Below are 26,412 nucleotides of genomic sequence, written 5' to 3' on the forward strand. Positions count from 1 at the left end.
GTTTTCTTCAACAGCGGTTTTATAGAAGCATTTAAACTGCAGATTTCTTCAAGGAATGGGTCTGATTCATTTTGGTCCATATGAAATTATCCAAAGAAAGCCTTGACAAAATAAGCTTGATCAGATATTCAATCCGTGGGACACTTATCCAACCTTTCTCCAATCTAATTTTAAGCCTAAAAATGTAAATAACACTTACTGATTAACTAAAATGTAATACTTTTATTATATAATATTTCTAAAATACATCAATTTATATTAAATAGAGATCCTAATGATTTAATTTATTACCCATAACATATTTGTCTACCAGTTGGAAATTTCCATGGATGTACTGAAGTTGTCCACGCTCGTGCAAGGAAGCATAATAATTTGGTAGGGAAAGTTGAGATACCAAACAGTAAAGATAAGATTGCAAATGCTGTTTCTGAATTTCCCCAAGAATCAGATCGTTCAATGGCAACCATAACAGCAGAGAAGAATGTACAGTTCAATAGTTGAATGCACTCCCAGTCACATTGCCTAGTCATGCGTCGTCTGCATCGCTTCCGCCAATCTGAGCCTCATGACTGATCCAGTAATTCGATCCATCCGGACCAGAAACCTTATACCTGCACCAGAAGAAATTAGCAATACCCTCAACACGGCTCCTAAGAGATTTATCAAACCATTGCTTACAAACATTGCTAAAATAAATTCACCAGCAAGTTCAACTTGACAAATTTGAAGGTGCATTTCAAGGTGACTGTATCATGGCTCTAAAAGAATCCACTGAGATTAGTTTATTAGCTTAATCTTATCTACCTTTCCAGAATAAACTTTCCTTCCTTATACTTTTGGCTTTTCTCATGTGCAGCCTCCTGAACCACATCACTGCATCAGCAAATGTAGTTGAAGAACATTCATCATTAAAGCTGAAAGGTAAACCATGTTGCCACTCAATCTTACATATTTCCACCCCACTATGGACCCGCATCGAACACAAAATATATCACAGACAGTGTGCATTCCGGTCAACATCATTCGTTCTTCTTTTGGTCCGAGTGAGACATTCACGCTGATTCACATCAGATTCATGAAAAAGAAAAATGTTATTCACACCACAATATGGTGACTGCAAGCAAGTAATAATCAGTTGATTCCAGTTGGGGTATCACACATGCCGATGGACAACTAAAATAGATGGGTAAAGCATGTTATGGGGTCAGGCTGACAACTTCACATGTTGCTAGAACTCGATAAGATGCTCAATTGGCTGCTTCACCCTAACACTGACTCCCACTTGAACGAGTTTATATAGCACATATGGCATAGAAGCAAACATAGAGAGAGAAAGCCAAGAAACTTACACCTTGCTGAAGAGATAAGCCTTCCCATGTCTGCAATGGAAAGACTGAATGACATAACAGACACAAAATTGCCTAGTCAGTTATTCTCCCTGACAAATTACAATTGTTGAGTTCATAACGAGCTTAGTGTATTCATGAGATATTAGCCACAACATATGAAATTTGATGTGTACAACCTCCATAAAAGTCACATGATTGCAAGTATAGTGTGTCCCCTATATAAGCACAAAGGATCTCCTCACTAATGTGGCCAACTGAAAAATAAATCTCCTTACCTCACAGTACACAGATCAGAGGGAAATAATACAACTCAAGGTACAAGAAATTTCAGAGAATGTCTTTCCACTTTTGTGAAACATAAAATGTGCAATTCAAATTGTGGGTAACATGAATAAGAATTTTTGCTCCAAAGTTTTGATTAACAAGCTTTAAGCCAATAGAGATGACACAGACAAGGGAACAATTGCCATTAGGGTAAGTATAGATGCACAATGAGGAATTTTTTACACAAAAAGACACTAGTACTTTCATTTTGATTGTGTACGCTTATTGCAAACTGACTGAAACAGTATTTCTACAAAAAGGTCAAAGGAGGAATAAGGCAGTTCCGACAAGCATCCTTAAATTGTTTGAGAATTTCTACAGAGACCCTGCAAACATTTTCAGGTAAAAAAGATAATATGGCAAGCAATGAAATTTCCTTTCAATCAATGTTTCTAATTGCCTATCAAGCAACAAGAAAGCAGCATCAAAATAATAAGGTTCAAGGACAAACTCTAGAATTAGGATTAAATATGCCCTGGGATCCACTCATTAGCTACACGTTTGAGACCGAGTTTGATTTTTGTGGCAGACGGAACTATAAAACTTGAATTGCAATTGACATCCTGAATTTTTTTCAAAAGCTCCTAGGAAACACCTTTGGCTTGCTAACCTTTTTACCTCAAACAAATTGTGCTCACAGAAATATTCTAGATCTAAAGGCCATTAAAGAGAGTAGTGAACAATCAACTGCTAAATTGTAATACCAAATTTGGCTTGTTTAGGATTTCATTACATCAAAGGGCCTTAGAATGAAAGAATAACACCACTAATTGTCCCATGGACAACACTGCCACTTCCAATGATGGTAACGATGCAGATTAGGAGTAGCATGACCATGTGATGAACATCTATAAAGAGGTTTAAAATCAATGCAGCACTATCCGTTCATGCTTGAAAACGATAGAAAGAAATCTACGTTTTTCTCTTCACTTGTACAGAAAACGGCAACACAAGGGAGAAAACACAATTATGTAAAAAGGACTAGAGCGACCAGAGAAGTTACAGTCAATAAATTGACTTGTGCAGTATACCTTTTAAGAAGATTACAAGAGTTAGCAAACATTTATATTTTCCACAATCAGTAACTATCCCCATGACTGCTACACTTGCATAACTAGACTAAGAAATGAGGAGTGTTTGATGTTAGAAAAATTGGAAACCCCCAATGTGATTTGGGGGATTTTCATCTGCCTCGGATTCAGATGACAGAACAAGAATACTAACAGCTAAAGTCCACAATGAGTCGAAGTAATTTGGGCTCCATCATCTAAGGTGGGCGAATGCTTTTTACATGTTCCGGAAGTGAACATCGGCCAATATGAGAAGAAAGATAACATATGTCAACGGAACGATCGGGCGCCATTTCAAGATCTCAAGTTGAGAAAAGAATAAAAGGCAGCTGGGACTGATAAACTGTTAGTCATCTTCTTTCAATTTCAATTTTTAACCCACGCTAACCTTCATATCTAGGATGGACAACCAGAGCAAAATTGCGAACAACAATACCCCTTTGAAAATCGCAAGAAAGGTAAGCAGAAAACTTGGTCATCCAAAAATTGGCAAGAACAGAACAAAAATCATTCAACTGATCCTCCACATCCCAAGTGATCCCTCCAACCACCATCAAAATTACTCATAAGATCGATTAACAAAGCGCAAAATGCAGGATCATCCACCCACCATAATATGCCAACAACCCAAAACCAATTGGTCTCCCATCGAGACAATAAAAACAGTCTACACAGAAATTTTTTGGCGGAAAAAGATGAAGATACCTTGGATACAATGTCCTCGAAAAGGGAGAGATGGGTCTGACAGTGCTTGCAACTATATATCTTGCCTTCTAGTTGTACCGCAAATAACCTACCCATTTCCGGTACCCAAAACAAAAGAAAAAATCCTTCCTCCTTCCAAAGCTACAAAGCCTGAGATGATGAGAAAATTGCAAGTGGAATAAGCAGACGAAGAAACGTGGAGAACAGATTAGGACTGATGCCACTCCCACTGTCCAGCCCTTTATATACGTTGATAGAAGCCGAGAATTCAGGGAGACGTTTAATACGAGAAGCGCGTGAGAAGCTCCCGCGAGCCTGCGCGCCGCATGCATCATCAGCATAATGAGCCCACTTTTTCTTCATCTTTTTGAAATTTCCGAGTACTGGCCCTCAAAATTCAAAACGGATAGGTACCGGTATGTACTAGAACACAAAATCGGGTACGATACGTTGACACGTATCGCATGTCTTAGGCGCTCATTGGGTGAAATAAAAACACAAAAATATTAAAATTTCTCTTCCCAATAAGAAAATAGAAACCTATTTTTTTTCTTTTCTCTTTTTCTTTCTCTTTCTCTTTCTCTTTCTCTTTCTCTTGCTCTTTCTCTCTCACTCTCACTCTTTCTCCTGTTCCAAACACAGCCTAAACGATTGCTGGCCAGTTCTCATACCTGAATTGCTTGACTAGAAAAAAAATAAAAAAGCTGGTCAGTGGAACATAAGGGTATTTCCTACTTTCGACTTGAAATATCCAAGATTGCCAGTCCAGGAGATCAGTTAAAAACCACAAATGTCTACAGACTCTTACTTTGAATGAGATATTGCCCTTTAAATTTCTTCAGTTGGCAAGGCAACAACAACACAATGGGTGGAAAAAGATTCCCAGACCAGAAGTGTAGGAAATAATGTCATAGAGCTTAAACAGCTCAATGCCATGCAAAGAAACAATTGGACTTTAAGCAACTTTTTCTCTGGTGGATAAATAACTTCGGATTCGCAATCACCAATGGAACCAAGCAGTTCTTAATTATCCAAATGGGAATTGAAGGGCTTCGAGCTTCACAACAAAAAGGAAACCCCGTCAAGAGGAGGATTTCTCATGGAGACAAAATGGCAATTTGTCAAAATGAAGGAGCTATTCTATTCACTGGAATTCTTCTCTCTACTCTGCCAATTCTTTGGGGAGGCCATATGACATGGGTTGCCTTCCCATTAACCAAACCCAGAGGAACCTGCAACAGAAGATAGTAGAACTCGATTAACACCTGAGTCAAATTAGAGGTCAGACGTATACTCTCTACAAGCATAACCCACACCCACACACAAATAATTTCATCATTTTTCCTTTGAATGTGTCGTCTCTTCCTACATTTGTGAAAAAAATAATATTTTTTTTCTTTTAAACGTGAGAGGGATAATACCATCTCAAACAGATGAAAGGTTTAAACATACAAACAAAACAAGTATCTACTGCACAAAATTTTGGACTTTCAGTGACCATGCCAAATTTTGGGCACTATCTTCATTTTTTCATGTTGAAAAATATAACTCGACAGACTTAATTTTCATCTAGAGACTGTCAAACGGTGGATTTTTATGCATAAAACAATGCCTATTGTTCTATTGATTATCCAACAATAATATGATGATTGACCAGAGAGAACCTCTGAGTGATTTAGGTAGTGAAAGCAATCAGAAAAGCTCACTAGCTGGTTTATCCAGATCCATCTAAGCAGGCCAACTATGTCTTACAACTAGTTTAAATCAGAAAGTACACACTGCTTTATGCATAAACAACTCTACTTAGTAATGACTGCATATGCTCCTGTATGACATGTCAGGCTTGATAATTCCAAGTTCATACAACAAGCCCTTCTGTCTAATTTTATGCTAATAGAAAACAAATAACTTACTGGGCCAAAAGATCTTGAGTCCAGACTGCAAGCTGAATTATCACCCTCAACCCAGCAATGCCCTTCAGGGATCTTTACTATCTCATAAGATTCAGGAATCTGAATCCAATCACCTGGTAAGGCTATTAGTCTCTTTATGTGAACCTCCCTGTGGTTACTAGGTGACCTGAAAGCCATTTGAAATGGGAAGGAAGCTGGTAAAATCAGTTCAAAACACAAACATGACTAAGATCTTTTAGTTTTCCAGACTACTAAAAACTTCAAAAATTACAATGAAAGATATACCGGAAAGTGATCACATCTCCATGAGAAAATTTGTATGTTGAAAGGCAAAACTTTTCAACCAACACAAAATCACCTATATTGAAGCCACCAGCCTGTTAGCCATTAGACAACTAGTCAAGATCAACCCTAAGTTCAGGCATCAAAACAAAAATAAGGACAGCCACCTGTAGATCCTGTATTGAATGTTGGACTCATGGAGAAACCACGAACAGGAACAAAACTGGCATACCGGTCTGATATGGTGACTGCAACTAGTGAACTGAAAATTGTCTTCTTGGTCAATGACCAAAGAAAATTCAAGCTTCCCATCTTCAAATTTCCTGCAAGAATAGCATGTGTCAACAGATATCATTGTCACCTCTGCAAAACATCAAAAAGCCAAATTTTAAAAGAAAGAGAAAAAACAGTTTATATTCTAGATATATGTAATTATATCTTCTCTGCTTGAAGAGAAAGAGAAAAAAATAAAAGAGGCTTTTTTATAAGTGGATAAACATGTACAAAAGTGTAAAGCAGGTAGATTTGCTCCTGGACCAAAAGCATAAGGTGCCAATTAGAGTCCAATCAGTTGGAAACAATGGGACACAAAGAAAATGGTACCATTTAAAGCACAGGCAAATTATAGCTCACTACTCTGTTATATTGCTTTACTTGTTTTGTAAAGAACATGAAATGGTAGCCACTCAATCATCTGTCACATATTGTCTACTAAAGGTAGTAAACAGGAGATTAGGTGCTCTACTACTTCTGAAATTCCGCTGTTCAACCCAATGAGATAGACAAGACTGGGAAATTTCATTGCGGATTGCACCATAACATCAAAAGTTTCGTTCTGCTGATTTCATGCTCAGTCTATCCTTCCAAAAACACTAATCTTTTGCTTTTCAGCTTTCAATTCAGACGATATTGGGCAATGGTGATAAACTGAATGACAAGGCAAAGCATTCCTCCATGGAGATTCATGCATGTATTTGATGAAATCAAAGATGCTAGCACTACTTTGCATGTAATCTGGCAGCACATCCCTCCTGCCGTCAATAATGTCACAGATAACTTAGCCAAGCAAGGCCTTTCTCAGCCTACCCTAGAGGCAGGAGAGTCTCCCCCCCTCCAAATTCCTAGTTAGTAGTTATGGCTTGTCCTTGGTACAGTTACCTATTGTATTATTTATCATTTAATGAAATTCACCATAAGTTCAAAAAGAAAAACACCATATGATAATAGGGTTTGTACGTTTCCCTAATTGTAGAGGATAATTTACTTCAGAACCATGGGTAATTCATGTTTACCTTGAGAAGTTAAATGTCATTTGCCACTCAAATTTGATTCTATAGCTAACAGGAACCCTTTCCCTTGCACTGTATATGAAACTAAGTTATTAATTGGCCAAATAAATACACAATTCCAATAATGGGACACTAGACTCATAATTTTTATTTTTATTTTTGGAATGTTCAAGCCATACCCTGGTGAAACTTGAACCCCAATACCACACCAGAAATCCTTCCCCACCCCAAAAAAAAGAAAAAACACAAGATGCTGTCATTGAGCCAGGGCACAACACACATAAGCTTTTAATATTTGTTTTCCAACATAAACAAGGAAGAATCTCTTGATGAGTAGAGCAAAAAACAACATTTTACGTAACAGCATCCTCGCATCTAGTACAAAACATCATGTAGATCATCAAGTTATCATTTTGAGCATTATATCAAAACCCCTCTTTTCTTGTGCACATAAAACCTAGAGAATGCCAACCTCAACTCCATTAGAATTCACATGTCAGGCTTCAAGATTCTTACTTTAAAATTAATTTGGTGGTACATAACAGACACAAACACCAATACAAAGACAGACCTAGAGACAAACACAGATAAAAAAAAAAAAAGTTAACACCCAACCAGTGAGACTTGCCCCAAAAAGAATAATTTAAGCCAGCCTCACTAAGTGCAAACCTTCTAGCCAACATCTCTAATTTTACTAAATAGTCAATCTTTTTTGCTTTTAGCAAGCTTTTGTCTCTTAACAGAAAGTACCTTGCTGTTATGATCTGCAAACAGTTTGCAGGAACCAGTTACTTTCACCAAGACAATACAGCATAGGAAATGAAAAATAACCCAATCAAGCCAAAATAGAATAATCTACAGCATGAAGCAGTATATTTCCAAGCATGTCACAACAAACATAGATGCATAAGCCATTTTAGATTCCATGCTGCCCACTTTCAGGGACATAACCAGCATACATTCCCAATTTATTAAGACATTGGCCAATGGCGCAGTTAGGTAAATTATCAATCATAGACCTCAAATAGAGCTTTAGAAACTAAAATGATAAAAAAGTATTGTTTAACTACACTCCCACTAGCATGAACACACTGAAAGCCTTGTATACTCTCTGGAAGAGGGAAATCCCTTATATCGTCTCTAATAAAAAACACAAAGAACTTAACAGAGGTTGATCAGGTGGAGAAGAGTTATTTTGTGCCTAATCAGCTCTAACACAGCCGATTAGTGGAGCTCAATAAAATAACAGAGAAGAAACATGAGCATTTTGAAGTAGAATTAAGGCCACCACATGATAACTAAAAATTCAAAAGATGACACAGAATGGTCAATTTTGGAAGGGAATGGCTGTCCAGAATCACACCAGATATACATTTCCAAGTCAATGCCATGGTAAAGATGCATAAAACAATTCTTCTTAGACCATAATAATCAATTTGACATTAAAACTGGACTTTATTTCAAGGACACTAAACTTATATTAGTTTTTGAATTGCGTAGTATTCCTTGTATGGCAAGAGCAAGGAAATGAAACTGGAGAATGTTTCAACAATTTGTTTTGAACAATCTAAAGCAAGCCAATTTAAAAATTTTGTCCATGAAAATGTGAGATGACTTACTATACTTGAAACATTCTAGATAAAAATGAGATGAGAAGCCCAGGAAGCAGTTGAAGAAGCTTAGAAAAGCCCATACCCACCACATGCATGTGCACCATTACTTTTAGGCTCACAGTCCAGGGGAGTTTCAAAGGCACTTAACATTAAGATGATTGTGTTAGAACCGAATTCAGATTAGAAAGCATGAATAAATTTTTGACAGAGGCAACCATGTTAAAGACAGACGTATGCTATCAAGTGCGGGCCACTGTTAGATTTTTAATTACAAATGATACAAAAGAAAATCAATTTATTTCCTTTAAAAAAGAAGGGCTATTTTAATGACAATTTATCAATATCATATTATGGAGGCTTAGAATTCTTTTGATGTAGATATGGAGGCATAACACGATTTTAAGGGAAGCCCTCCCTCTCAAATCCTATCACCTGCATAAGCTTTCTAACGCTCAAAATTTGAGAGGCAGTTTAAAAGTTAAAGAAGCATTCTTACAATTCAATTTAGAGCCCAGAATAGTCAAAGTCCATAAGAAAATAAAATAAACCTAGAAGAGAGACAAGCCACTCTAACCCCTTCGCTTAATTTTTTTTTTCTACTACGGCTCCATATGCAAGCAAACTGCTTCTAAACTCTAGCTATCCGATTTGATTTTGATGGTTGAGTAGTGCTTGCGGTTTTAAACATGTACCTTCACCTTGATTAAACGTGGTTTAAAGCTTATCATGGAATTGCGATTCCAGTTCATTTGGCTGTTCTAGACTGAAACATATTAAGAAACCATAACTGTTTAGAAAGACGTCCAGTGGACGACAGCAAGTCGGAGTTTACATTGATAAACACAGAAATGTCGGAACTCACGAATGTGATATTACATTGAAAAATAGAATATTCTCAGAAAAAAATAGAGAGAAGGAAAGAGGCGTAAGAAGCCTGGAAAAATAAACAAGAAATCAAATGCATACCTCTGTGTGCTCTGCTTTTTTGAGTGAGACTTTATGGCAAAAGACCTACATTCTCCGGAAATCTTACTTGGTGGGACGGGCTTCTCTGCCCTCGTAGCCTTTTCTCTTCTTTACAAGTTATTACGGGGTTAGAAATAGGGATCGTTCAAACGGCTGTGATGAACGGCGGGATCCGGGAGTCAAAAACAGCAGGAGGGAGGCTGAACCGCCGGAGAAATTTAGGGCTGAATTGAAAGCTGAACGGGTGAAGGCTGAGCAGGAGGTTGGAGAAATCCAGGGATTTTCGTAATTAAAAAATAAATCTAACTGGCTCGCGAGCCGAGTATGGGTTCTTTTAGGGATAGCGAGCCTGGCTCGAGGGTTGAGCCCGAGAAAACCCGAGACGAGATTGGACCCGACGAGAGAAGCCCGATAAAACCCGAGACGAGATTGGACCCGACGAGAGAAGCCCGAGCCACTCCAATAAAACCTGAATCGGAGTGGTTAAAGGGGGTTAGTCAACTTGACTCATGAGATAAACTTTAGCCGTATTATTTAGTTTAACTACCGTTAGTGGAGAGCCGGACTTCAAGTCTTGTACATGACTAATATGACTTCGAAAATTATGTCAAGGCGTAAGCGACGGAATATGGTTTCTACTCATATTTACCATTCATCCACATGAAATGATCGCCAGGGTTCAAACAGGACCCGGTCTTGTCCACACGACCAAGATTACCCGAGTAAAAGGGTTCAGGAAATAGAGAATCGGAATGACCCGGTTGAGTTTACTGGTTCAATCAATGAATCAGCTGACACGACCCAATCACTATGCCGGAAAAAGTTTCAAATGATAAGGGGAAGAGCCGTTCACATGAAAAATATAGCATGAATAAAAAAATTATAATCACTAATAATAAATTAATGTGGCTGAAAATTCATGAATATTCAATAAACTTGGTTTTGATTTTTTTTATAATTAGGGAAATTACACAAATTTTTAAGAAATATGTTTTCTTTAGGTCTTGTTAGTGCCCCTAATTGAAATTTTATATCTAGGAAAAATTATAAATATTTTTCCTAAGATACACATTTCCAATAAACCCTTCGATAAAATCTTATTAGTGTTTTACTAGGAAATTACATGGAAAGACCCATTAATATATTTTCTAGGAAAATAAATAAAAAATAATGAATCTCGTAGATTAATATACTTATCCCATAAAATTTATGTAAAATAAAAAATAAATACAAAATCACCATGAAAAATCACCTTAAAAGTATTATATATCAATTATCAAATATTTACTAAAAAAATCACACGATTTTTCGGCCCATCTTGATTGAGAAATCTTACTGAAAAATTTATGAATTTTCTGGTGAGAACTTCTAGTTAAAATAATATTTCCAAGAAACATGAAACACTAATAGTCACTAAAAATGTCTTTCGTACAGTTCATGAAAAGGCACTAGAGGGTCTAAATGAAATTAGATAAATAAAATAAAAATAAAGAAAAATAATAATTTAGGACTATCAAGATTGGTTTAAAGAAAGTTATGTATTTAAAATAAAAAATCTATCAGACATTATCATCATCATCATCATCGTCGTCATCTTTATGCTTGATCTTTTTGTTTTTGTTTTTTTGTTCTCTTTTCTGAACTCTTTCTCCCTCTGTAGAGTTTTGTTCCACTGATCCCCCACAGCTACCTTCAGCCGATCAAACACACAGTAACAAAACGTAATAGCTCTAGTAACAAAGGATAGCACAGAGATGTTATAAACTTCCATGGCCGTGACATATACCATGTCATTTAGCCACAGCAGTGTCAAATATTCTTAGATTTACAAGATGCAAATATAGCAGTAATTTAATCTCATTCACACCGGGAAGGGACGGGAGCAGGAACAAAACGGCTTAAGGGGAGGAGAAGCTGTCAATGATGGTGGTGTGGAGGGGATCGCTCAAATGGGTTGCCCAGTTGTTGAGAGGCCCCTTGCCGGTGACCGCAGCTTGGACCGCAAAACCCAAGAATCCCACCATGGCGAGGCGCGCGTGTTTGATCTCTGCCAGTTGAAGGGTGGATTTCTTCTCGGGATCGGCGGCGAGGCCGAGGGGGTCGAAGGCGCCGCCGGGGTACAGTCTCTTTTCTGGGTCCAGCTCGGCGTTCCTCTGGAACTCGATGTAACCGATCAGGAGTACCTCGATCCAGATCAGTGTGGTTATGGAGAAGGGCAGCGGAAGCCCAAGGTAGGTGGACCCGTCGACCAACTCTACCTGAAGAAGAGGGAAAGTAAAGAGAACTCATGATTTTTCAGCGTTTATTATTCAAATCTCGGGGCAGGAAGAGAACATCGATCCACAGTGGATTTAAGGAAGAGAAAGGAGACAGGAATTAATGGCAGTAGTGGAGTAGTACCTTGCCGGCGTCTTGCCAGGTGACACCAGTGAGCCACTCGACGGAGAGAGCGCCGAGAGTAGCAAGCATGGCCCATCGGCCGTGAATGAGTTCACACTCTCTGAATCTCTGCAGACCGAATACCTCACTGTAAGGCTGAAAGGGGGTCGATTTCACGTCGCTGCCCTCGAACCTGGTCCCGATCACATCACCGGCGATATTCTTCGCCAAGTTTTGGTCCAAAGAGTCCAAGTCGAATTGCAAGTACTCCGCGGGCTTGCCGAGACCGAACGGGTCGAACCCATAGTCGCCGGGAAGACTGCCGTCAAGCCACTCCGGAGCCTTGGCGCCGGGATACCACAGAGGCCGATCGGGCACGTTCTTGGCTGCTCTCTTCTTGGGAGAAGTCTTCTTGGTGCCGAAACCAAATCTGGCCTGGAATTTCCCGCCATTGGAGTGGGATTTCTGGAGGTGAGTGCCCAGAAAGGAGGACGCAGTGGCTGCGGTGGAGGCGGCCATGGCCGATCTGATTCGAAGAGAGGAAGCCGCGCGCGAGAGAGAGACAGAGACAGAGATAGAGGAGAAATGCGCGTGAAAGTATATACCATGTGAGTCTTTTGTGAGTTATCTCAGAGAGATTGATCTGGAGCCGTTGAACGCAAGGCCCGTATCCATCTGATGGTCCAGAAGCTCGCCACCTTATCTGCGCCTTATCCTTTTTAGTGTATAGTTGGCTCTGGTTGGTTCGGACGGGTCCTCCAGCTAATGGCTGGCATGGGTCAGTAAAGCAATTCTTGTGATGGGCATTGCTTGCGAGACAGTTGCCTCCCGTACGAGTGCAAAGCATAGGAATACGTGTGTTTGGCTCTTTGCCATATTTACCCATGGGCAAAAATTAGAAAGAGCTAAAATTCAAAAAAAATATTCTATACATTAATAGATTTTATAAGATTTCTTCATTTTTTCTAATTAAAAAGCATAATAAATATGATTGACCCAGTAAGTTTGACCTAAATCCGAGTAATTACAATCCAATTGAACTAGTTCAAGCGGGTTTGTGTACGGTCCCATTTCGATTGGTTTAACTGAATAATTTGGAATTTGAATCTATTACCCTAAAAATAACAAAATATAAATATTTACACTATATTTAATATCTTTAAAAATTATTTATTTAAAAATAGCATGATTGTGATTCTAACACATTTGCTCTTTTGTGGAAAATAGACTATAGTATAATTTTTATTTGTTAAATATTTTATATTTCTTACTGGTAATTACATTAAATATCATAAAAATACTTATATAAATCCTCTTCTTCACACATAGCGAATTGAACTTGGTCAGGGAACATATTTGCTATGGTGTTATTATCATTTTGTAACTTTCCTAACACATGCTCGTATCTTACGACTAGCTTTGTAGGCCCGATAATTTTTTTGGACAAAATTTATCAACTTAGGTTGCTTCCTGTGTACTACATTTCAGCTTTCTTGGCAAACAATTTGAGTTTCCTCTTCAATAAGCTTAAAAATGGAAACAACATTTTCCCCCATCTTTGCAAACAATAATTGCATCGCGCATAAGTGTTAATGTTACTACTGCTCTTGTTGTTATGGCTATTACTATTATCATTAACACATATACAGTAAAAAATTTAATTACATATGAGCATTAATGCCACCACTGCTATTTTTAAAACTTTTAGCACAACCCATAACATGAGAGGTTACTATAATATTTTGGATATGTTTATAGGTTTGACCCTTTCTTTAGGAGTTTTTACGTTTCCCTTAGATATAGGTAGTAATGGACAGTTGTAATTGCCTATCAATTACAACCTCTTATATTTTGATGGAAAAAGAGGAATTTGAGGATTACAGATCTAGTCTAACAAATCACATGTGATTTTCCATCAAATAGCCTCAGGATAGATGAGTCGATCTCCGTTCTTCCAAAAATTAATCGCCATGATTGGAGGTCATTTACGTTAACATTTGGTATCAGAGCCAACAAAAGTATGACCCTTTCTTTTAGGAATTTTTAAGTTTCCCTTATATATAAGCATTAATAGATAGTTGTAATTACCATCAGTTACAACCTCTCATCTTTTGATAGAAAAAAAAAAAAGTTTAAGGGTTACGGATCTAGTCTAGCATAGCGCATTTGACTTTCCATCGAAGAGTTTCTGAATAGACAAATTGATTTCTATCCTTCTAGAATTTAATCGTCGTGATTGGAGGTCATTTATGTTAACATTTGGTATCAAAGCCAGTTGAGGTTTGACCCTTTTTCTAGGAGTTTTTTACGTTTTCCTTAGATATAGGTAGTAGTAACTAATTATAACTGGCCATTAGTTACATCCTCTCATTAAAAAAAAAAAATTTAATGGTCACAAATCTGATCTAACAGAGAGCCTGTGATTTTCCATCGAGGAACCTGTGAATGGACGTGTCAATCTCCATTATTCCAGAATTTGATCGTCATAATTGGAGGTTATTTATGGTAATATTTGATATCATAGCATGTAGATGTTTGATCACTTTCTTTTAGGAGTTTTTATATTTCCCTTAGATGTAGGCAGTAATGGACGGTTGTAACTGATAGGCAGATCTTTGGTGGAAAAATAGGAGATTTAGGGTTACAGATCTGATCTAGCAGAGTGCCTATGACTTTCCATTAAGGAGCCTCTGAATAGACAAGTATATCTCCGTTCTTCCATAATTTGATCACCATGACTGGAGGTCATTTATGCTAACAATTGTTATCAAACCAGTAGAAGTTTGACTTTTTTTTATGAGTTTTTACATTTCCCTAAGATGAAGGTAGTATCGAACAATTGTAACGACCCACCAATTACCTTTCATTTTTTTTATGAGAAAAGAGGAGTTTAATAGCTACAAATCTGGTCTAGTAGAGTGCCTGTGATTTTCAATCGAGGAGCCTCTGAATAAACGAGTTGATCTTTGTTCTTCCAGAATTTGATAGCCATGACCGAAGGTCATTTATGCTAACATTTGGTATCAGAGCCAGCAGAGGTTTGACCTTTTCATTTAGGAGTTTTTTCGTTTCTCTTAAACGTAGGCAGTAGTGGACAATTGTAACTGTCTATTAGTTACAACCTCTCCTCTTTTTATGAGAAAATAAGTGTTTAACAGTTACATATCTGGTCTAGCAGAGTGTTAGCCTCTAAATAGACGAGTCGATTTTCGTTTTTCTGAATTTGATCGCCATGACAGGAAGTAAGTGACTATTTTTGTTTCTATTTATAGATTATGAATTTGATGATATATTAGAAATTCAGTTATGCTAACATTTGGTATCAAAACAGATATCACGAATCACGCTTCATTTTCATTAATTTATTTATTTTCAACGAACTCTTGCTCGCTCAAGTTATCTATGCAATACTCTTCTGGGTACTACGTGAAACTAGTTTGCCGCACCAGCCGACCTCCACAGCGCAAGGCAACCCTTGATAGTGAAACACTGAGGGAGGCGCCCAGTGCGCCGATGGTTTGACATAAGATACATTGACGGTGCGCCCCTTTGTGTGGAGGCGTCAATTTTTTAAACAAACACCCAGAGACGTCTTTGTGCATGGCCGTGACCATAGAAATAAACGTCTGACGTTGGAGTGTGTCGGCGTTGAACGCACCCATCATGCAGTGGTGCGTTGCACTCAATGGTGTAGATGCAGGACATTTGAGACCGGCACTCGGTGCGCCGGCATCAAACACATGATGGACGACTCTTTTCATCTATCGAGTTCATAGCTCTGCGACAATTCTTGCATCGGTGTCATGCGTCAGAGGAAGAAGGTGCAATGGTGTCATCGTCATTAAGGATGTCATCAAGGGTCACATGGCTAAGCTACCTTTTCTGTGTTGAAGCCAACCGACGCTAGGTGGAAATGGCCGACACAGGATGCGCTAGTGTCATGCGTCGGAGGTAGTCGTCACATCGGCGTCGAGTTGGTGACGTTGACCAGTGAGGGCACTCCATCTTTGTGTGGGTGGAAGTTAAAGACGACCTCTAGGGCCCAAAAAATTTAAAATAAAAAAATCGAAATCATATGGCAATAATCGACATAAATATGCCAAGTTGGTTCGGACAGGTTGAATCGACCCGACTAGCCTTTTCCAACTCGCCAACGAAGTCATCTGAGCACAGGTCCGACTAACTCGATTTACTTAAAAAACAAACATCCCGTTATTGGTATATAAAATTCCATGATGTTATTTTCATCATTTGGTTTTATGAAGAATATCATAGATCAATGTATAAACCATAAGGTCAGTGAGTGTAAATTAATTTTCTTAGTCTTATATGTAGATGACTTTCTACTTGCCTCAAGTGATATAGGTCTACTTCACAAGGTTAAACAATTTCTCTCAAAGTAATTTGATATAAAAAATATGAGCAAAACTTCTTATGTCATAGGCATAAAGATTGATAGATACAGATTCTGAGGGACATTAGGATTATCTCAAAAAACCTATATCAATAAAATTTTAGAGAGATTTCGTATGAAGAATTATTCATATGGTGTTGCGCCTATTGTTAAAGATAACAAATTAAGTTTGGAACAAGGTCCAAGAAATTATTAAAAGAGGGAACAAATGAAAAAATTTCATATGTTTCCACTGTTGGAAGTTTGATGTATACCTATGTTTGCATAAGACTTGACATAACTTATGTAGTGAGAACATTGGGCGATATCAAAGTAACCCGGGTTTGGACTATTAGAAAGCTGCAAAGAAAGTCATGTGATACCTTCAGGGGACAAAAAACTACAAGCTTATATTTAGGCGATCTGATCATCTAGAAGTGATTGGGTATTCAGACTCTGATTTTCCTAGCTGCCTTGACTCAATAAAGTTGACATCAAGATATGTCTTCTTATTAGCGGGAGGGGCATTTCTTGGAGAAGTACAAAACAATCATTGATTGCTACTTCTACCATAGAGGCAGAGTTTGTAGCATATTTTGAAGCCACATCACATGTTATATGGTTGGGGAGTTTTATTTTTGGGGATTTGAAATTGTTGACACAATTTCTAAGCCATTGAGGATTTATTATGATAATTTCGCAATGGTGTTTATGGCCAAGAACAATAAGAGCAGAAGTCATAGTAAACATATTGATATTTAAGTTCTTTGCTATTCGATAATATATCAAAAGAAACAAAGTGGTTGTAGAACACATCAACACTGAATTAATGATTGATGATCCATTGTAAAAAACTCTACTACCTATTGCTTATAGGGGATATGTTGAACATATGAGACTCAGTTTTATTATGTAATTTTATGTGGTTGAAATTCTTTTTATGTTTGTATCATAATTGTTAATTGAAAAACTCTGTTAATTTCAATTTGTCTTCTTTTATTTAGTTGTATACATGAAATTTAGATAATGACAATGTAAGTTGATCTTGAATGGGCATTTGGAAGTTCATTCATAAAGATATGTATCATATATGGTTCTCATTCAAATGAGGCAGTTATATTGTAATACGTGGAAGCTAATACTTGCTTTTAAAAACTTATTATCATGATTCGTGTCATTTGAATATTTTTTTATTTGGGTATAAGAATACTATATCTATAAGAAACATTTTTGGGGATATATCACTATTAAATGATAATATACAATTGTAGGTTTGATCATTAGGATCTTGGTCTGAAGGCAACTGGACAGCCGTCGGACACACCACACTCTAAGGAGGCGCCGCTGGAATGAGACATCATGGATGTCTGCAATGGCCTCCTTGGAGGCTTTGTTGCCATCACCTCAGGCTGCTACCCTTTGTGGGTATTTCGCTGCTTGTGTCTTGATCGGGCTCAATGTGGTGTCTCTGAAGCTCAAGTTCAATGGCCCTCTAGAGGCCGCTCAAATATATTACCTGGGCACTGCGGTGCCTAGGGACTGATCTTCACGGGGCCTTTCGCCGAGGAGGAATTTATCGTCCAAGCCTACGCTTGAGGCGCTACCGGAGTTAAACGATCCTTTGACCTCCTCGTGGGAGGAGGGTGGGGATTACTGGGCGCCCAGGTCGTGGAGCTCCCGGTAATTACAGTGTGGGTGAGCGTCACCATGGGGCCACTGTTCTTTCTTCTTTACAAGCTTAGCTTGTTAAGAATATCAATCGATGACAAAGTTGCAGAGCTTGACATCTCCAGCCATGGCGGAAATGCCTATAACATCCATCAGGAAGACAACCATCCACGATTCTACATAGTCTATCTCAGAATGCAAGATTCATGTTCGTAGGCATCGCTGCCTCTTTCAGATAACCTCCCCAATAGTTGTTTTCAAGCCTTCCTCCTCCAACTGATTTTATCCGCTGCAGTTACGCTGTATATTTTTTGTTTCCGCGAGTCGGGCCGTCGTCTACATTCCGGCTTCCACTCCTTTTATTTAAGTGGGCCTGCCAAATACTTTTTTTTTTTTACATGGAATTACCTACCTTGATTAGTACGCCAAGCAAAACACTTTCTAAATTTAAAAACAGAGCAGATAATTGTGTCCCACGTCACGAGGCTCATTGTTGACACGTGTCCGTTAGACGGACTTTCAAAAAATATCTATTTGTCTTCGCCCTTCCAGAAGCGGGCAGAAGGGATAAGCTGGCCAGCCAAGGAGAGAACTGGGAGTAGCCGGTTGCTTTGTTATCGTCAATGAACTGTGTGGAGACGAAGGCAGAGATAGTTACCGCTTGGGCCGGTCTTTCAATAAATTCCATCTGAGTCGGTCGTACGAACTTACTTTATTTCTCAGTGTCTCCTTTACCGTTTCTCTTTCTTTTCATTTTTCGTTGGCTTTCAATTCCGCAGGAGAAGGGCTGCAATCGGCTTCCCCCATCGAGAGGTACGACTCGTTTTTACCGTCTGATTTTTATTTTGTATTTTCTTAGTTTCGTTTGTGGACAGATCTCCAGTATCTTTATGCTACATCATTTTTTTTTCTGTTCAATTCTTACATGGTGGTGTTTTTGACTGCTTAGTTTGCTTCCATGTGAGAGTTTCAGATCGTAAATTTTAGTGGATTCATTCTCCTACTCCGATCTATTCTTGTTTATTTCCTTACGGTAAATCTCCGTTGAGACTGGAGGATGCTGTTTTCTGATTTTTTTCTCCTGCCTGCGGTTTATGTCATTATTTTATTTTATTTTATTTTATTTTGGTAGGCTTTTTGTTTTTTATTATCTTTAGCTCATCTGGAGGTATTTTGTTTCGGAGAGTCAAAATTTTCTTTCATTTCTACGTTATTTTGCTATTTTCTTAGTGATTATTGTGTGTAGTTTGTTTTTGACTTGGTAGATCCTTCCCTATGCTTGGTCTTCTGCACGTCTTCTCTTTGAATTTTTAAAATTTATGGTCGGTTTAGGACAAATATGGCGAGTCATTCTTCTTTCTCGTTTTTTGCTGCTTTAATGATAATTGGAATTTATCTAGAAAATTTATAGAACGTTAACATCCGTTTATTCCAATAAAAATGTTTTGGATCTTGATAGTCTTTTTGTATTAAAAGACCCTCACTTTCCTTCATGGTTTGCTCATTGTCCGAGTTGACTTTGTTAAAATTAGCTGTGCTCGTTACTTGCTTCGTCAACCGAACCTACTAGACTTAGATATGTCTATTGTGACTACGACGGTTAGTAGAAATGAGTCTTTTATGTGCTCGTGTAGCTATGTGATCTGCTATTGGATTCACTTTGTTTTATTGTCATCACAGAGTTCCTTTATCCTTACAATGAAGGGTGCAAAGGGTAAAGGGGCAACAAGGAAGGAGACGAAAGAAGCACTGAAGCCAGTGGAAGACAGGTTAATTGAGTTTTAATATTTGGAGCTGCTTGTCCTTTATGGTTTATATTAAAGTTCAATGTTTGCAGATTTCTTCTGATTTCTGTGTGAGTCAGATATATAGGCTTTGCAGTTGCTTGTGATATTTTATTTGCGACTGTTTACTCTTTGCTACTAAACTGTTAAGCAATAACCGTTAGTCTCTCTTATGCACTTATACAAAACAATGCAAGCAGCTTGGCCATGTGATATACTTCCAAATATTTATGTTTACCTCATTTGTAAAGATTGACATAGAGAAAGTTGTTAAAGCAGAAAAAGAAAATAAATGATTTTTTTGTGGCCAGAGAATCATCTCATCATTGTAATATTTTTACAGAATAAAATGGCTGCATCACATGAAACGGCCTGTTTAAGAATGTTTCCCTCCATTCCAATGAATGATGTTCATGTAACTATTTTCCATTTTCAGTAGGGTTGGAAAGCGCAAGGCTGCTATTAAGGCAGACAAGAGTAATAAAAGACGTGCCAAGAAAGAAAAAGCTGCCACAAAGGATCCAAATAAGCCAAAAAGGCCTCCTAGTGCTTTCTTTGTTTTCCTGTGAGCATCTCACTTTTAACTATCAAGTTTTTGTTTGCTAACGCGGGAGTTTTAGTTTAGCGGGTTTGGCCTTCTACTTAATGTTCTTTTACATGTATATTGCAGAGAAGAGTTTCGGATAACTTACAAACAAGAGCACCCTAATGTGAAGGCTGTTTCTGCTGTAAGTGCGTTGTGGTCTTTGCTGTTGTTAGGTCCATAATAGTTGTCAGGGGCAAAATCACTGAAGCATGTTGTTTGATGAACATAAAGGTTGGAAAAGCTGGTGGAGAGAAGTGGAAGTCGATGTCTGCTACTGTAAGTATTGCTGCTTCTGATGATTCTTTTGAGGCTAAGTTGTGTAGAATAGACATGGTGGTAATATGTTTTATATGTGATGGAAGATGTTGTATTGGCAAAATGATTGAAATTCTTCCTAAGAATGCGATGAAGATCTTCTTTGTTGTCTGATTTTTCTCTTGCCATACTTTTGGACTTTTTAAGTGTATGTTTATATGCTACTTGGTGCGGATCAGGTATTCTTGTTTTGATTTCAAGTTACAGTTCAACGGGACATTATAAGCTCCCTCGAGGTAGAGGGAAAATCATAGTTAGAAAAATAGTTAAACAAATTGTGTGTTTATGATCAATGGGTCTGATATCTCATAATTGGTTGTAGTTATAATTGGCCAATCTTCCAGGGCACTGCTCGGTCAGATACTCAGTCCCACTACTTTGTCAAATACTTGATATGTTCTTCTAATGTATGACAGTGAGCTTAGCATTTGGTTTCTTGAATTGGAGCCATTGAAATTAATAGTTATAGCAAAAATTAAGTTTCTTTCTAGAAAAAATTAGGGCTATATGTGAATTAGACAGTATATCTGGTGCTAATACTTTGGAGGCTATGGTTAATATATTCAATGGTTGGCTCAAGTGTTACCTATGTTTATTATGAGGCATATTGTTGAATAGGAGAAAGCCCCATATGAAGCCAAAGCAGCAAAGAAAAAAGCTGAGTATGAGAAAATTATCTCAGCGTACAACAAGAAACAGGTGAAGTATAGAACTCAAGATCTGCTATACACTTAAGTGAAATACTTTTGACTGGTTTATGAGTGTTCATCTGGTCTCTTCTTGCTGACAGGAGAGTGCAGCTGATGATGGAGATGAGGAATCTGACAGGTCAAAATCTGAAATCCATGACGATGATGAGGAGGAAAGTGAAGAGGTAAACTTTTTCATAGCTTTACATTTCTTTATAATTGCTTTTGACGTTAACACATACAGCTTAAGACGCTGTATCATTTTTATTTGTTGTCAGAGGCTCTGTTTCTTTCTTTTCTTTGCAAATATCTCTTGGCTTGAAGATGAGATTAAAAACTTAGTCAAGGGATATATTTATTTTAGGCTTTTTCCTGATGTAAAAAATTGGCGCACATATGAGATTGTTCCAGTTGACTAAACAGTCACAAATTTTCCAGCAATTTGTTTCATTTGTAAACCAGAGTAATTTGAATACCCATGAGATGATTAATTCGATGTAAGTCTGTTTTCTCAGTAAAGTTTTTCTCATTTAAGAAAAAAAGAGAGGAAAAAATTATGCTAGTGAACTTCATTATGTAGTTGCTTGTCTCCACTCCAATTTTGTTCTCTATCATGAGTATGGATTATGCTTCTTCAGTAGATACTGAAATAAATGATCTTGGTTAACCTGTAGGAGGAGGAAGAAGATGATGACTGAACGAGATGACGCAGTTTATTGCTTGGGTGCTTGTGTAGTTGATCCAAGTCATCAAATCGTGCTTGTGTACGATAAAGTTACTTTATAAGTGGTTTCCTCTTACATCAATAGAAGATGGAGGAGTTTCAACAGCGCCCACTTTTCCATTTTAGCTTGTATATTTTGCTGCCATATTTGTCTTTTTTCGTAATTAATATCTAGCATCCTCTGTCTCACCTTAGATTTTGCATGTGATTCCTTAGTTCTTGTGTACATGTTCTTTTCCGACGTTTTTGGGAGTTGGTATTCGATGTTTCTTTGGTCGCCGATCATTGCTGCTTATTTTTAGATTAAATCGGTCTTTGAGGTTCATGTAGTTGTTTGATTAGGCTCATCTAAGGAATAACTTACCTTGTGTCTGGCGAAATGTGCTGTGGAAGGCGTCAGGCGTATGTGATCTGACCTGTAACTTGTGATATTGAAAATTTGAATGTTACCATTACAAGTGCTGATGGTTTTGGAAGTAGGCGAAAATCCTGGAAACACTTGTGACCTTTTGGTTAATTACTTGAGTTGAATTCTTTTATTACCGTGATTTTCTATGTTGGCTGCTTGCTTAGGTCTGATTACACTGAAAGTGAATTAATATCGTTCGCATTGTTTTTTTATTTTATTCTATCTATTGGTAAGTTTCTTGACCTTATGATCTGATGTGGGCCGTGAAGAGCTGAATATTGCAAGTTCTTTAGCAGAAGTATACATAAAAGGATGTAACATGTGATGAGCTAAGTAGATTTTGACGAGTCAGGCTGTCAGTATCACATAATTGAAAATCATTCACATTTCTTGAAGTCATGTTAGTGGTTTGTGAGGTTGGTTCAACCAATACCTGCCTTAAATGCTTGGTTAACTGATTTTCATGCTTCACTTGTTTTATCCTCTGGTATTGTTGTACGTGGTACGTCCGTCAACTTTTTATTGTTGGATAACAGATTGTGGTAGGTTTGAAAACGAGAGCGGTTAGATAAAATGTATGATTTTATAACTCGTATCAATCACGAAAATAAGGAGAAATAAATAAATAAAAAAAGGAACAGAGAAAGGTTTGCTCGTTAAGCGTTCTTCTGTAGTAGAGTCATTGAGTGGCAGTGTAGGACTTGAGACCAATGTTATCAATCAAGAAAGTTGAATAAGAGGATTCAATATTTTCAGTGGTCTAAAGATGTCTACGATGACGGCGTAATTTAGTTCAATGGGTTTCTTGTTAGTTGCTTCCATTTTTTCACTAAACTTTGGAATGTTTTATTACTTTTTTTCAGGGCCAAAGATTTGAACGTGGCCCCCTACATCTTCCAATCCTGCTAACGTGGAAGAGATGAGTAAATCCAGAGTATATTTTCCTTGTAGGAGGCTTCTATATTCTTCAAGAGTTCAGACGTATTTACTAAAAGTCTTTTTTTTTTTATTGTTGTGTGATCCATCAATCCATCAATCCAAAAACTTTGCTGCAAGTTTCGAACAACTTTGACTGAGTTGTTGTAGAATTTCAACTTGTTGCAAATTTTAATGGATTTTGGTAGCATTTTCAGTATTTTCAAAAGTTTCTCTTTCCTTTTGAATATCTAGTTCGAACAGTTTCTTGTGCTGAGTTATTCTTTCCCCACTCCTCCTTTATGAAGAATTAGCGTCCAAAAGTGGGTTGCTTTTTCTCCTCCGTTTGATTTTCTTCATCTTTGACCATTTCTGATCGATAGAGAATGAGAATTTGCCACACATTTAGTCAATATGTTGTCAATCATTTTTGTGACTTCTAATGTGTCATCTTATTTTTCTTCTCTTAAAAGTACTTTTGTTTATTATGTCTTGACCACTTTGCTCTAATATGTTAAATCTCCTGCAATGCCATATCTCTCTTTGTCTCTATCTTAACCATTGATCGAGTTATTGATATTTAACAATCGGAACTAAGTTTTGACTTTGTCACATATCAATTATTGGTGGTCTTTGTTTGACTGTCTAGAGTTATAATTTGAATTTGTCATTCTATCAATCTTGATCTTTGATTCAGTTGTTGTAAGAGCCTTCTCAGCCGAGAAGAATCTGCTAAACAAGGCAGATTATAATATTCATTTGTAACATAAAAAGAAAAAAATAGAGAATACTAAGAAGAAACTGCCATTTAGAAGAAAAATAATGGAGAGGTCTAAAATGTGCCATGGTTGACGAACCGATTTATTATTGAGCAGAGACTTTGCCGTCGGTTGACGGAAAAGAAAGGCGTGTTTGCACAAGGCAGACAAGAATAGAATGAGATTCAGATAGCCGGAATATAGTTTAAAACAGGTTTTGACGATGACGATTATGGAAGTTCACAGGCTTCATGACGTTGCCAAACGGTATGCAATAAACCTGGATTTTTAGTTCATGTAGGTTAATGTTAAATTTTTTTTTACTGATTTATAAAGTTGATCAGAAAGTCTCTTTTACTGGCTATTCGTTTTGCGTTCGGTAATCATTTATGATGAATCCGAGCTTACTTTCAAGCTGTTCAGTATTCCCATCATCTTTTTTCTCTTACTGGTTTTCAGAAACTCTTGGATAGAGCAGGAAGGATCTTATATATCCGCAGCTGCAGAAATGGTCGAAACCCACAAGCGAAAGCGAGGATAATCTACTGAGACTGATAAAATGGATTGATTCTATCAGTCGCCATGGATGGGGGAGATGAAAAGTGAAGCTGATGGCAAATGCCCATAAGCGTCCTTGTCTGGAGCATGTCTTAAAAAGCGAGGATACTCATTCTCTTTGCCCCGTCGGCCCCTCCGATGTGATGAAAGGCTTCTTCAAACAAATTTCATCTTCGAACACCTTTCCGTGCAGCAGAAACAGGAAGGCGCTCGTTATCCGCTTAACCTCCATTAATAAGAGAGAAAAGAACAAAATCAAACAACAAACGGAAAAGAGCAATCACAAAACCTGTTTCTTTTCCTTCTTTTCTCGGAGAGGTTAGGGTCAATGATTGGGTAGTTCATCGTCCAGATTTGACGTGGGAACTACGTCAAGTTACGGATTTCCAATCTGCCACCGAGAGATTTGTTCAGATGTGGTGATCACCGGAAGCCTAGTAGTGGATATTTGTTCATATTTCAAAGCGCAGACATATCGACATCCTACTCGTTTTTTTTTTTTTTTTTGTGGATTTTATCGTAAGAAACAAAGACGACAACGCATTATTTTGTTTTTCCTTCTCCACTTTCCAGGTAAAGAGAAAGCAAAGAACTCATCACACTTGTCATTTTAGTTGTTTCCAACAGCTTCGGTGAACCTCTGAAGAATCTCTCAATGTGCAGCCACATGGATCCTGTCTGCTACATGATCACTTTCTTTACCTGCTTCTCATGCTCCTTCGTCATATCAAAGTTTCTCTGATAAAGAATTTATTCATATCGATAAAGATTGAAAACTTTTGGATCAGATTGAAAAGATATCGATATTTGTTGTTTGGGAAGAAATCTCTATGATTAGGACGAATTATTTTGAGAATGAATCCAGTAACCTAAATCACAGAACTGAAACTCGGATTTGACAACTCCCACTTGTCCATCCTTTTTAAATACGGAACCATTAAATCCAGACCGGAGTTAAAAACCACTGACACCAAACTCATCTAAATAGAATAAAAAACAACCACGTTCTTCTTACAGATCGGTTCTCCGACAGAGAAAGGATGGTGAGCAGAAATCTGGTCAGGTTGGTGACCCTTCAACTCCGTCCTGCATCATCCACTTCTCTCCTTTTATTCTAATAATTCAAACCCAGTATCCACCTTTTTCAAGCAATCAACGACGAATGCAGAGAACTGAACTCATTTAAGAGCAGTAAGCAATAATCAATGGATGATTTAATATCTTCAAGCTTTCACATCGATTGTATATCCCAGTAAGATTATAAAATGAGTAAAATTGCTACGAAAGAAAGCTGACAGTCATGGTTTCAAACTTCACATCAGAGTCGAAGCGTCGCCGACAGGAGGGGGAAAGGAGATGGAATGACATGAAAGTCCATCAAAAGTTAAAGATGTCCAGTAAACGTCAAGATGAACGACAAAGCCAACAAATTTCTCGCCGGCGATTTACCACCCAATAAGTCGGTGCGTCAACCTTAGGCTTACTCACGTGGGATCAGTGGGGCCTGGTCACGGCTCGGATAGCTGTGTCCCAGACTGACACCCGCGCGTGTGTCTGCTGACACAGATTAGGGAAGTGAGCCAGGCTATCCACACGTGTGGCCCTCCGTGTCCCCTCGTGCCCCTATGAAAGCGACTTCTCTTTCTGCATTTCCGCCCTCCCCCTGACGTAATTCCTTACGATTCCGTGTTCCGAAATCCGGGCCCACCAAGACAATAATGAC

The 26,412-nt window shown here is 37.9% G+C and overlaps 4 protein-coding genes across 6 annotated transcripts; 1 reads left to right on the forward strand and 3 right to left on the reverse strand.

The window, feature by feature from the left end:
* Positions 1-409: 409 nt before the first annotated feature.
* LOC137966517 (protein yippee-like) lies at positions 410-3,649 on the reverse strand. Its single transcript, XM_068813160.1, has 5 exons — positions 3,449-3,649; positions 1,350-1,393; positions 949-1,057; positions 805-860; positions 410-611 (listed from the first exon to the last, which is right to left on the reverse strand). Exons 1-5 carry the CDS (start codon positions 3,542-3,544, stop codon positions 527-529), a joined length of 390 nt encoding a protein of 129 aa, XP_068669261.1. The 5' UTR covers positions 3,545-3,649; the 3' UTR covers positions 410-526.
* A 383-nt stretch (positions 3,650-4,032) lies between these two features.
* LOC137966442 (uncharacterized) lies at positions 4,033-9,791 on the reverse strand. The gene is made up of 5 exons (XM_068813052.1): positions 9,512-9,791; positions 5,811-5,966; positions 5,647-5,719; positions 5,362-5,527; positions 4,033-4,680 (listed from the first exon to the last, which is right to left on the reverse strand). The coding sequence occupies exons 2-5, from the start codon at positions 5,953-5,955 to the stop codon at positions 4,570-4,572; spliced, it is 495 nt and encodes a 164-aa protein (XP_068669153.1). The 5' UTR covers positions 5,956-5,966; positions 9,512-9,791; the 3' UTR covers positions 4,033-4,569.
* Positions 9,792-11,240: 1,449 nt separating this feature from the next.
* On the reverse strand, positions 11,241-12,457 carry LOC137965770 (chlorophyll a-b binding protein CP29.2, chloroplastic-like). The gene is made up of 2 exons (XM_068812109.1): positions 11,912-12,457; positions 11,241-11,769 (listed from the first exon to the last, which is right to left on the reverse strand). Exons 1-2 carry the CDS (start codon positions 12,407-12,409, stop codon positions 11,410-11,412), a joined length of 858 nt encoding a protein of 285 aa, XP_068668210.1. The 5' UTR covers positions 12,410-12,457; the 3' UTR covers positions 11,241-11,409.
* Positions 12,458-18,657: 6,200 nt separating this feature from the next.
* On the forward strand, positions 18,658-22,329 carry LOC137966558 (high mobility group B protein 1-like). 3 transcript variants are annotated; one of them, XM_068813222.1, is made up of 8 exons: positions 18,658-18,764; positions 19,632-19,720; positions 20,172-20,300; positions 20,406-20,463; positions 20,553-20,597; positions 21,255-21,335; positions 21,427-21,510; positions 22,000-22,329. In XM_068813222.1, exons 2-8 carry the CDS (start codon positions 19,650-19,652, stop codon positions 22,021-22,023), a joined length of 492 nt encoding a protein of 163 aa, XP_068669323.1. In that variant the 5' UTR covers positions 18,658-18,764; positions 19,632-19,649; the 3' UTR covers positions 22,024-22,329. The 3 variants fall into 3 exon arrangements, with proteins under 3 accessions (XP_068669323.1, XP_068669324.1, XP_068669326.1); XM_068813223.1 differs by having other exon boundaries at positions 22,003-22,329; XM_068813225.1 differs by having other exon boundaries at positions 20,175-20,300.
* Positions 22,330-26,412: the final 4,083 nt, after the last annotated feature.

The sequence above is a fragment of the Aristolochia californica genome, unplaced genomic scaffold (genome assembly GCF_029961685.1).
Source record: "Aristolochia californica isolate CCGP_79_NKW_82.1479 unplaced genomic scaffold, dmAriCali1.0.hap1 SCAF_5, whole genome shotgun sequence".
Taxonomy (NCBI): Eukaryota; Viridiplantae; Streptophyta; class Magnoliopsida; order Piperales; family Aristolochiaceae; genus Aristolochia; species Aristolochia californica.